Genomic DNA, 12,445 nt, shown 5'->3' with positions numbered 1-12,445 from the left:
CCCATCTCTGGTATAGATTAACTTTATGTTTGGAATCAGGCTAATTAAGTAATATTTAATAGGAATATTTTATTTTATACTATCATAATTCTTTCTCACTTTCTGATTTTAATAGTTTTGTCCATAACTGTTTTAGGAAGAAAAAATAGCTGCTCTTCAAACTTTGGCTGATCAGCTAATGGCCGCTGACCATTATGCTGCTCAGGCTATTGATGACAAGAGGCGTCAGGTACTAGACAGGTGGAGGCATTTGAAGGAAGCTCTCATTGAAAAACGGTCACGTTTGGGCGAGAGTCAGACTCTTCAGCAGTTCAGTCGGGATGCTGATGAGATGGAAAATTGGATTGCGGAAAAACTGCAATTAGCCACCGAGGAGAGCTACAAGGTATTCATTATTTATTTAGGAAACTAATTAAGATTATGTTGTAATACTAAGTTAGTGCAGTACAATCTTATTAATGCAACAGATATGGACCGATAAATTGTCAAATTACTAAATGTTTCAGTCTATTGCGAGTTACATTTAATAAACATAAATAATGCTAATAATGAATTAAGATCAAAATAATAAAATGCTAAATCTTTTATTAATGATTCTTTATTTATGCTGATGTACTTACTTACTTTTTCCTTCCTCTTCACCGCTTCCCCCTCTATGACTAGCCAGAATTTTCTTCCCATAGATGTTACAAGCTTTTCAGATTACTGAATGTTTCAGATTGATAAATGTTGAACTATCAAGATGGTACTGAATTAACAAGGCTTGATCTGTCATAATTGGTTTCGATTGATAGATATAATAAAATATATCTTATTTAGCCTCAACATTCTTTATTAATTAATTTTAAATATCCAAGATTAATTGGCTAAACTGGCCATCATCAAAGACAATCTTAACACAAATTTCACAGCTTGATATTAATCCCTAAAATAGTGTCATACTGTTTTGATATATTTGATGTGTCATATGTTTGTCCTCTAGTTCATTTAATTTAAGCTCTTTTATTTGCAAATTTCGTTAAATTATTAACTAACTTAGTATCATATTGTTAATTGAAAGTAGTATAACAAAATTTGCAAATTAAAGAGTTAATATTAGATGAAATAGTTTAGAAATGTAGGTCAATCGGAATAAATTAAATTAGACATGAGCAGAATAGCCAGCAACATTTCTGATGATTAATGTTAGGCTGTGTTTAAAAAGTAAAATCGTCCTTGAATAATGGCCAGGTCGGACGAAATATTAGATTTTTAAAACTAATTAATGAACAATGTTGTGACTAAATGCATATATTTTATTATAATTGATGTATTAAACCAGTTTTGATCAATAAATCAAAATATATGCATAAAATAAATGTTTTTATTTTTAGAAATTTTATATTGCTTACTAATTATTTTAAATGGCTTTTATTGTATAAACTTAAATAAGGAAATCTTATAGTTACCTTTTCCAATTACAGGATCCAGCCAATATCCAATCAAAGCATCAGAAACATCAAGCTTTTGAGGCAGAACTGGCTGCTAATGCTGATCGTATCCAGAGCGTTTTGGCCATGGGACAGAACTTGATTGACAAGCACCAGTGTGCCGGTTCTGAAGATGCGGTACACGTAAGTATTTTAACATTTATAACTAATTCATAAAATGTTATTCAGGATTTCATGTTTCATTATTGGAATCGTTTTAGGCAAGATTGGCATCGATTGCAGAGCAGTGGGAATTCTTGACCCAAAAAACGACCGAAAAGTCACTCAAACTGAAAGAAGCCAATAAACAGAGAACATACATCGCAGCGGTAAAAGATCTTGACTTTTGGCTGGGAGAAGTTGAGTCACTATTGACATCTGAAGATTCTGGTAAAGATCTGGCCTCCGTACAGAACCTAATTAAGAAACATCAACTTGTTGAAGCAGACATCCATGCCCATGATGACAGAATCAAGGGTATTTATTGATTTGTTTTTCTACCTATATGTTTTATATATATTTAATCATGATATCATATCAATATATCAAGAGCAAGCACTATCATATTAGATTATTATTTAATTTATTTCAGCTATAGGGGCCTAGCTGTTTATAGGAAATATAAATGATAGACATTGTGCGTTTTTACCTTAGAATGATCTATTATTTTCTTTGAATTAAAAATAAAATTAAAGTTAGTTAAAATATCTTTTAACTATTAATTTATACTATCATATGAATTCATTCAAGGCTTTACTCTTTATTGCTTGAAAATATTATGTTAGGAAATTCAGCTTTACGAAAATTTTGTTTAGTTTGAAGGTCATCTTACTGAGTTCAGTTTAAATTTATCTAATAGAAGGGTAATAAAAGGAAATTACTCATTAAGTTGAGACAACCTTAACACTCCTAAAAAAATAAATCTTTATTGATACAAATGATACAAATTAATGAATTTGTTTTTAAAAGTTAAATTTTAATACTTGTAAGGTTTAGTACATGAATTATTTTGTATGAAAAAACTTTTAAGATTTTTATATACAGCAGTTGGAATTGATTATTGATTTACTTTCTTTTAGATATGAACTCGCAAGCTGATTCCCTCATTGAAAGTGGACAATTTGACACTGCTAGTATTCAGGAAAAGAGACAGAGCATTAATGAGAGATACGAACGTATAAAGAACCTTGCTGCTCACCGCCAGGCTAGGCTTAATGAAGCCAACACACTCCACCAATTCTTCAGGGATATTGCTGATGAAGAATCATGGATTAAGTTAGTTGATCCTTTAATTACACTATTTTATGTTAATATTTATATCTATTTAATTCCAATAAAAAGAATTTTTCAATGAGCTTTATAAGAAAAGTATTTTTATTTACTCAGAAATGATATTAGGTAATAACCAATAGAATTAAATAGAAATAAGTATAAAAAATATCCATTTTTATTAATCAACTTTTTATATAAAAATTCTTGCTTAAGCTCTAATATTTTTTAATAATTTTCTCAGAGAAAAGAAACTTCTTGTGGGCTCTGATGATTATGGTAGAGATTTGACTGGCGTTCAGAATCTGAAGAAGAAGCATAAGAGGCTCGAGGCTGAGCTGGCTTCACATGAGCCTGCCATTCAGGCTGTACAAGAAGCTGGGGAGAAGCTGATGGATGTATCTAATTTGGGTGTTCCCGAAATTGAGCAGGTAAATGTTATAATAATTATTATTTCATGTATTTATTTATTCTTGTTGATGTACTGTGTGTAGTTAGTCCAAGCATTAACTGAAGAAGGCCTCAGATAATGCATGTTCAATTAGAATAGGTTAAGTTTGACAGGATGGGAACTCCTATAGTAAGGCATTCGCTTACAATTGTGCTTGTGAAAGCAAGTCCTAAAGGTATTTGCTTAAGGTCCTTGTAGGAATGGTTACTGCTCTCTGTAAGGTATTTGCTTACATTGAAAAAGGTGACCAGGTTTATCTTGAGGAAAGGACAGAAACGGCAAAGGAGTATGAGCACTATAGGAGGGAGTTAGGTTCCTAAAGGAATTAGGATAGGTGATTGGAGGCAATGACAGTTTAATTTGTTGATAAAAACGAAATAATCAATGTGCTACTGGAAATTTCAATCATCAATTAGTTATTTTGTTTCTATGAAACTAGGTTTTGTTAGCAGCACAAACCAGTACTGTGATGAGAGTAAAAACACTTTAGTGATCAATCTTTATTATAAGATTAATATTGAAACTACTATTATTTGAAAAATTAAAAGAAAATGTAATTTCATGTTATATATTTTTATTATGGTGCATTTTTTTAAAAATATTTATTGAACTCAAATATATTATTGCTCTTCTGCCATTATATTATTATTATTATCTGATTTTTAAAAATGTATTGTTTGAATTATTTCAGAGATTGAAACTTCTTAACCAAGCCTGGTCAGAATTAAAACAGTTAGCTGCCACAAGAGGACAAAAACTGGATGAATCTCTAACTTACCAGCAATTTCTTGCCAAACTTGAAGAAGAAGAAGCATGGATTAGGTATTGTATTTATTTTGTATATTTAAAGTATAGTGAAATTATTTACCTTTAAGTTTGAATTTTACTTATTATTTATTTAAATACAAATAGCTCACTAACAAGCAAAATTTCCTATAAATAGTGAGCAGCTTATTTACAAGTGTATATTTACACACAAGAACACGTACAGAAAGATGATTAAATATAATAACTTTAAAAAAAAAAAATTAAAAACAACTTCTGAACAAAAAAAAAAAAATTAAAAACAATAACTTCAGAACAAAAAAAAAAAAATTAACCCCATTCAGGTTTTATGGTTGAAAATGTTTTTATCATTTTCATTCCGTCACATAACAATTAGTCAAATTAGGGGAGTGAGTAAGCTATAAATTAAAAAAATAAATGTTTGTTTAATGTATTTAAACCATTCCTGCACAGTTTACTACAAATCCTACTAAAAGTATTTATTTTTAATTTTGAAATTACCTTATGTCAAATTGACTATCAGCATTTTTATACATGACCATTTTGTTTTCAGTGAAAAACAACAGTTGTTATCAGTTGAAGATTATGGCGACACTATGGCTGCTGTCCAAGGACTGTTAAAGAAACACGATGCTTTTGAAACAGATTTCGCTGCTCATCGTGACCGCTGTGCCGATATCTGCAGTGCTGGAGAAAATCTAATAGCTGCTAAGAATCACCATTCTGACAGCATCTCTCAGAGGTGCATTCAGCTCCAGGTAAATGCTTCATTATTATTTGTAAAAAAAAAATTGTATTTATAGATTTTATGTAATTAATGAAAATTTAATTGGAATAAAACTTTTTTTTTTAATAGAATAAATTGGAAATGCTGTCATCATTGGCAGTGCGACGCAAAGCTAGGTTGATGGACAACTCAGCCTACCTTCAGTTCATGTGGAAGGCTGATGTAGTTGAATCATGGGTAGCAGACAAGGAAAGTCATGTCAGAAATGAAGAATATGGGCGTGACCTTTCTACAGTTCAAACCTTGCTTACCAAACAAGAAACATTTGATGCAGGTAAATAAAGAAATTCTCCCATTTTCCAATAAATTTCATTGAAGCATAAGATTATTAAAGTTTTAGTTAAATTATGTTTAGTTGATGATTTTCTGTTATAGTTAATTGAAATATATATTTATGTATAAAATATTATACAGGTTTGCATGCTTTTGAACAAGAAGGAATTCAAAATATTACATCTCTAAAGGATCAACTTGTCGCTGCAAACCATGATCAGTCACAAGCAATTCTGAAACGGCATGCTGATGTAATGGCAAGGTCTGTTACAATGTTATCAATTAATTAATTCCATATTTTATTTTGATAATTCACAATTATTGTGTTTTTCGGCCTTATTTAAAATATTTTTTTAACTTATGATTATAGTTAGTACAGCCAAATACTGTTCAATATTTTTATATATTATATTTCATTACTGTATTTATTTTTAAAATAATTTTTTTTTTTTTATAAAGATGGCAGAAACTTCTTGCTGATTCAGAAGCCCGAAAACAGAGATTATTGAGGATGCAAGAGCAGTTTAGGCAAATTGAAGAATTATATTTGACCTTTGCCAAAAAAGCTTCTGCATTTAACTCTTGGTTTGAAAATGCTGAGGAAGATCTTACAGACCCTGTAAGATGTAATTCCATTGAAGAAATCAGGGCTTTAAGAGATGCTCATTCACAATTTCAGGTAGATAAGTTTTAATTTTAATTGAATTTTAATTTTTAACATTGTTCTAATATATATATGTAATATTTAACATATAAAGTTGTAGAAAGTAATGTAGAGTGATGAAAAATTCATAAATAAAACACGACTTTGACATTAAACTGGTAGGCTCATGTTCATTGGGTTGTTCTATTTTGTCAGTTGGTTAATTCTTTTCCTGTCATCATAGTGATGAAATAGTTTTTTTATTTAACTTAACCTACATTATCTAAAATGAGCGAGGATTTATTTCAACTCAAAGTAGGGTGGTAAATGACAGGTTGTGATGTGCGCACTGCATCTAATTTGTAAATTATAATTTGACATTAGTGTTGTAATTTAAAAATATAAAAAAAAAAATACATTTACAAAAATACTTTTATACCTATTTATAAAATAGTATTTTACCTAACTAAAAACCTACTTAAAAAATCTTAGGTTACCTACCTACCTAAAAACCTGTTTAAATAAAAATAAGTCTTCTTAATTATCGTGTTCAATTTTATAGCTGCTTATTAATTTATAAGGAGGATATGTTATTTTTCTTTTGGCCAAGACTCCCATTGACGTCCTATACTGCCTAACTTGTTGGGGTCAAAGTTTTTCATTTTGTGGGACCCCCACTCAATGAAAAAAGTCAATGCCTCAGACATCAAATTGATAAGACTGTGCTTAACCACTGAACTACAGGCAGGCGGCCCAGGATATGTTATAAATACATATATATATATTTTTATTTTAGTTAAAAGTTTTATATTTAGAAAATTAAGTAAAAGATATTTATTTAGGTTCATTGTTATTCCATCATTTTGATTCTTAAAATATTTAAATAATTTTAGTGTAATTGTCTATTTATTAATTATTTCCACTCTTATTATTCTTTAAGAATGGTGATATTGCTTTGAGTTTCATTCTTGAAATAAATATTTTTATTTATTTCCCCTTTTCTTGATGGAGATTTTGAACTTCTATGTTTGTGAGAAGCTCAACTTTGTATAGCTAACCACTAACAATGATTTCAGGCTTCTCTTTCTTCTGCTCAAGCTGACTTTGAGGCGCTAGCAGCCCTTGACCAACAAATTAAAAGTTTCAATGTTGGACCTAATCCTTACACATGGTTTACTATGGAAGCTTTAGAAGATACTTGGAGGAACTTACAAAAAATTATTAAGGTGATTATTTTTACTTATCTTAATTAAATTTATCAAACTTTATGTCAGTGTGATATATGAATTTTCTATATTGTCTGTCAACTTAGGAACGAGATGTTGAATTGGCCAAAGAAGCGCAGAGGCAAGAAGAGAATGATAAATTGAGAAAAGAATTTGCTAAACATGCAAATGCATTCCATCATTGGCTAACTGAGACTAGGTACTGTATTTTTTAATTTATTAAAAATCAATTATAAAAAAAATAGATCCAAAAATTAAAATATATATATGTATAGTAGTAAAATAAAAATATTTTATAATTATTTCTATTCATAATTGGTTTTATGTTGTTACTTCTTATATTATTTATTTTCAAATTAATGTGTAAAGTAAGAAATATATTAGATTATTTTGTGAGGTTTATATAAATTTTAAGTTTTAGTATATTTTTTTATTTTATTTCATCATATTTGTCATTTATTTTAATGTATGGCGTTGGCCTGGAACAACAGATACCGACTACTTGGATGGGATGGGTGATTATTTCATTTCCTTTGGTTTACGATTATTAAAAATCTTCATAACCAAAATACTAACTAAGTGTCAAGTGTACACATAATTTTTTTTTTTTAACTAATTTTGTTTTCTATTTTGATTTTGGTTTTTGTGCTGCTTGGATTATTGTTGTCGTTTGAACTATCTATTTGTTTTAATTGATTCACTGAAAAATAATTGTGTGGTATTTAAAAAGTATATTAAGAATTAACTAATCTCAACCATTATTATTTTTAGTTAACTAGTTTAATTTTTTAACATTAGTAACTGATTTGTGGTTGTGAAGAATATGTGTTCAATGCAAGTTAAATGTTAAATATTTTGAAGTACACTTTATTTTCATGAATAAAGGGTGAACATAAGCACTTAAGGTTAACAACCTATTTTAGTTTTTGAGAGATTATTCCTGCTCTAAACTATTTAAGGTTTGGTTCCATCACAATTTTATAAGATACACTCCAAGTCAGTTTAATTGAAATAGGCAATATAATGGTAGTTTTTTACCTTATACCTTTTTAGTACCAGCTTGAAGGTGAATTAAGAATTTGCCTTAATAAAAAATAAATAGTAACATTTAATTTGAGACTGCTCACATAATCACATTTAATAACCTCACCATTACATTATTTAATCATTTATAATTAAGTTGTTGACTAATTCTTTGTGAATAATATATTGTTTTGTTGTTTTGGCATTGTGCTTATTTCAGTATGATTGACCATTAATTCAGAGAAAATTTATGGTTGTTTTTATTTTTCAGAACCTCAATGATGGAAGGTTCTGGGTCTTTAGAACAGCAGCTTGAAGCAACTAAGGTATGGAATAGATTTTTTTTATTTATTTAATGAATCGCATAGAGATTAAATTGAAAGAAAGTAGGTAATTTAAGATGTGAATGGATGAAGGTGTCGTGTAAAATTTCAGGAAAACAATGGGTTTTTGCTTGAAGAACAAAAGAATAATGAACACCCCTTTATTACATATTACCTTTTTTCATTTTTCTAAACTTAAAATTATGATTGTTTTCACAAGTTAATAATAGAGTTTTCTAGCTAAAATAGGAATAAATATAATCTAAATTCAATTTTTCTCAAATTCATTTATTTGTAACATAACCCATACTTGGAGACTTAGTCATTTTATAAATCTTTGTTTTATTATTTCCTAAATTATTTATAATATAATTATTGTTGTTTTCTTATTAATTTTATGTATGCTTTTACATACATACATACAAAGTAGAGCTTAATTAAATCAATTTACATGGTTTAGTTTCTGAAATTAATATAAATCTGGTGGTATCTTAAATATTTCTGTTAACAGTTGCTATTTTTATATTTGCTTTGATGCCTAATTTATAACTTAGCAAAAGCAGCCCATAAAGGAAAATATGCTCATTAGGAAACATAATATAAACATCTTATATGTTAGATCTCCTATCTTAACCCAAATCATCATTCATGATAAATATCCTAATATGATCTGTTACTTCAAATGAGATGATGAGATGAGTATCTGACAGTTAACAATTTTTTTTTTAGAGTTTTGGATATACTCCGACTAATGTTTCACCTTTTTTCTTTTAGATATAGCTTTATAAAAATGTATACTATTTAATAATGTTTAACTTGCAGTATATTATGAAAATTTTATTTTATTGTTTTCAGCGAAAAGCTACTGAGGTCAGGTCGCGTAAATCTGATCTTAAGAAAATTGAAGAACTTGGAGCTATCCTTGAAGAACACCTTATTCTTGACAATAGGTAAGTGCTCAATGTATTACATTATTTTAGTATAATGTATTGAACACACTGACTGCATATATTACAGTTATCATGTTTCAAAGGCTGGTGGCATTAATTAAATTAAAAAATTTAATTCTTTAATTTTTTTCTCTCTTCACCGTTATTAATTTATATGAAATGAAGAATATTGTTAAAGAACCGTATATACATGTATTTTTTAGTAACAATGAATTGGTTATTGGATTTATAAATATATAAGTGGTCATTCGTGACTAATATTAATTCTTTCTGACCAGTATGCATTAAATACATATTTTAAATGCCAGGTTATTGAAGTCTTGAAGTTCTACTTGTTTTTATGAATAAGACTCCTCAATTTCCATGGTTAGATTTATTTATGTTAAGGATCCTGTTTAGTTAAAATAATCAACAAATGATTTATTAATCATCAACTTCTAATTAATTTTGTTTAGAGATTGTTCAGTCTGATTTCAACTAGTGTAAAACAATGATTTAGTTGATAGTTGATCAGTATTTTCACATAACTTGTTGGAATATTAAATCGGTAATTAGTTTTACAGATTAAATTATATTTCTGATGTCTCTTTTATTGAAATAATTGTCAATTATTGAAGGTTACTGATGTAATTATATTTTTAGGTACACTGAACACAGCACTGTTGGTTTGGCACAACAGTGGGACCAACTCGACCAGTTGGGTATGCGAATGCAGCATAACCTTGAGCAACAAATCCAAGCCAGAAATCATTCCGGTGTTAGTGAGGATGCTCTTAAAGAATTTAGTATGATGTTCAAACATTTCGATAAGGACAAGAGCGGGCGTCTCGACCATCATGAATTCAAATCCTGCCTCAGGGCCCTTGGTTACGATCTACCTATGGTTGAAGAAGGTCAACCTGAACCTGAGTTTCAAACCATTTTGGGTGAGTTCACATTGATTAATATTTTGTGTTCATAAAATGTGTTATTGACTTTTTTCTTTACCTGGTATGTTAGCGCTCCTTTTTCGATAAAATGAACTTATATTATCCATTTTCTGAAAAACGGCTTGGGTTTGATTTACTAAGTACGTTAATGTGAAATGAAGTGGTGTTTAATATCAGCTTGGTCTTATCCTTACTAAAATTATTTAACAAAGCTTAAATGCTGAACTTAAAAAAAATCTTCCTCTAAAATACCTTTAATTTTGTTTATTTGAAATAATCAACCATGTTTCATTGTTAAGAGTAATAAAAAATGTATAAATAGAAATTGACTTGGCGGTTAGATTTCAAGCTAACAGCCCTGATGAAGGCTAGAAATTCTAGCCGAAACGTTGGCACGATTAAATAAGTTACATCAACTTATTTGTGTTTTAATTTGACCGCACCCCCAACAATCTTTTCTTTGTATAAATAGAAACAGTGGTTAAGAGACTGAAAAATCGGAGATAGCCAAGTTGATGTTCGTTTTTTGTACCTTAAAAATGAATGTTGAAGTGAAACTTCTTTACCGATGTTCTATATCTCTAGAAAAAAAAATAAATATCTATACAAGAATAAATTGATTTTATTTATTGATTCATGCGAGAGTCCGCTTGAGATGAAACCCTTGATGTGTTTTGCATTTAGAATAAAATATCTCGAAAAGTGGTTCCGATTGTAAATCTAGCCTTTGGTTAAACACCATTATTGAGAAAGGGTTAGGCCTCAAAGCATAAGCGAAAGCGTGGATTTGAATTCCACCTGGATCAGTTAATATATTATAATTTTTTTGGTTCCATTCAAATTTAACTGTCAGACACATTTTTCAGCCCAGCTCTCCTACTTCATCTTAACCATCCATTCTCTCCCCTCCCACCGCCAACATAGAATGGATAAATTTGATAATTTATTGAGTTAACTATTGCTTGTTTTAATCTCAGAATTAATTTAGTTAAGAAAGTAACTCTACTAATACTATACTACTATACTAAAGATACTAACGAAAGGAACTTGAATTATTTTACCATTTAAAAGTTAAAATTTTAATTTAGAACTCCTTTTTTTTCTCTCTCCTTTGTTTTTTATATGAAGTATGCCTAAAATATTAATTATTTAGGATAATAATAATTTTTTTTTTTAGATAATGTGGACCCCAATAGAGATGGATACGTTTCACTTCAAGAATACATGGCATTTATGATCAGTAAAGAGACTGAAAATGTTCAGAGTTCTGAAGAGATCGAGAATGCTTTCAGATCTATCACTGCTGGCGATAAGCCTTATGTCACCAAAGAAGAACTATATGCTGTAAATTATCCTGTTCACTTAATTTTCTATTTAAACATAATATTAAGGTTTGTGAGAAATTAATAGATGATTTTTTTTTTTTAGAACCTTACTAAAGAAATGGCCGACTATTGCGTAGCAAGGATGAAACCTTACGTCGATCCCAAAACTGAAAGGTCAATACCCGGTGCTCTTGATTACATAGAATTCACACGAACAATCTTCCAGAATTAATGCTTTTAAGTCATATTCTTTCTAGAGCCCATACTATTTATGTATATGTGTACGTATACAAAAATCTCTATTTTAGCTTGAAAAGAAAAAGAATTTAAATTTATATCAACTTGCTTTATAGAGTTAAATAAGTGTAATGTTATATTTTATATGACCCTATTTATATCAGATTTTTAATTTATGCTATTTTTGTTTATCATTTTTTTTTTAAGCATTATTTATTTTATTCTAGCTGAGTTTATCTAGTATTATTATGGCTTCTGTCTTTATTAGCCTCTATTTCCTTATGACACAATTTTTTATGAATGTTAATCACATTAACATTAAAACAAATTTTCACATGTCAGGTGTGGTCTATTGCTTGTTAATTTATTGTATTTTGTTCAATTGAAAAAAAAAATTGTCATTTTATTTACTGTTGAGCAATAAGAGTTTTAAGTATAGATTTATTCTTTTATTAAATTTCAATAAAAATTTCCTGAGATTCATCCTCATTTTATATTTATTTTTACTTTTTATTTAAACCTTCTATAACCTATCTTATATTTAAAAAATTACATAAGCCATAAAAGGTGGCATTAAAAGACTAAATAGTATAAGTAGTAGTAACATTGGATATTGGAATAACATAATCTGATCTTCAGGGTGTTAATATGTTTCTTTCAAGTTGTCCTTAAAAGTTAAATATTAAACATAGCAATTTACTATAATTAAAAAATATATATAACATGTATATTATATGTTATTGCCAGTTTATCA

At 28.7% G+C, this 12,445-nt stretch overlaps 1 protein-coding gene across 5 annotated transcripts in view; it reads left to right on the top strand.

Annotated features, from left to right (window-relative positions):
- alpha-Spec (alpha spectrin) overlaps positions 1–12,180 on the top strand; it is a 29,399-nt gene extending 17,219 nt beyond the window's left edge. For 3 of the 5 annotated variants that reach the window (XM_067046503.1, XM_014436476.2, XM_014436483.2), the window contains 18 exons: positions 137–385; positions 1,464–1,613; positions 1,691–1,946; positions 2,549–2,744; positions 2,983–3,169; positions 3,881–4,011; positions 4,529–4,733; positions 4,832–5,036; positions 5,177–5,297; positions 5,495–5,714; positions 6,755–6,904; positions 6,991–7,103; positions 7,396–7,419; positions 8,199–8,253; positions 9,106–9,200; positions 9,843–10,126; positions 11,307–11,473; positions 11,558–12,180. In XM_067046503.1, the coding sequence (XP_066902604.1) occupies positions 137–385; positions 1,464–1,613; positions 1,691–1,946; positions 2,549–2,744; positions 2,983–3,169; positions 3,881–4,011; positions 4,529–4,733; positions 4,832–5,036; positions 5,177–5,297; positions 5,495–5,714; positions 6,755–6,904; positions 6,991–7,103; positions 7,396–7,419; positions 8,199–8,253; positions 9,106–9,200; positions 9,843–10,126; positions 11,307–11,473; positions 11,558–11,686 (2,937 nt within the window). In that variant the 3' untranslated portion in view covers positions 11,687–12,180. The remainder of the gene's footprint in view (positions 1–136; positions 386–1,463; positions 1,614–1,690; positions 1,947–2,548; positions 2,745–2,982; positions 3,170–3,880; positions 4,012–4,528; positions 4,734–4,831; positions 5,037–5,176; positions 5,298–5,494; positions 5,715–6,754; positions 6,905–6,990; positions 7,104–7,395; positions 7,420–8,198; positions 8,254–9,105; positions 9,201–9,842; positions 10,127–11,306; positions 11,474–11,557) is intronic. The other 2 variants (XM_067046504.1, XM_014436489.3) reach the window with 1 other exon arrangement.
- Positions 12,181–12,445: the final 265 nt, after the last annotated feature.

This window comes from Halyomorpha halys, unplaced genomic scaffold (genome assembly GCF_000696795.3).
Source record: "Halyomorpha halys isolate HHAL.00 unplaced genomic scaffold, Hhal_1.1 Scaffold51.1, whole genome shotgun sequence".
Classification (NCBI taxonomy): domain Eukaryota; kingdom Metazoa; phylum Arthropoda; class Insecta; order Hemiptera; family Pentatomidae; genus Halyomorpha; species Halyomorpha halys.
This window is presented reverse-complemented; position numbering and strand designations above follow the sequence as displayed.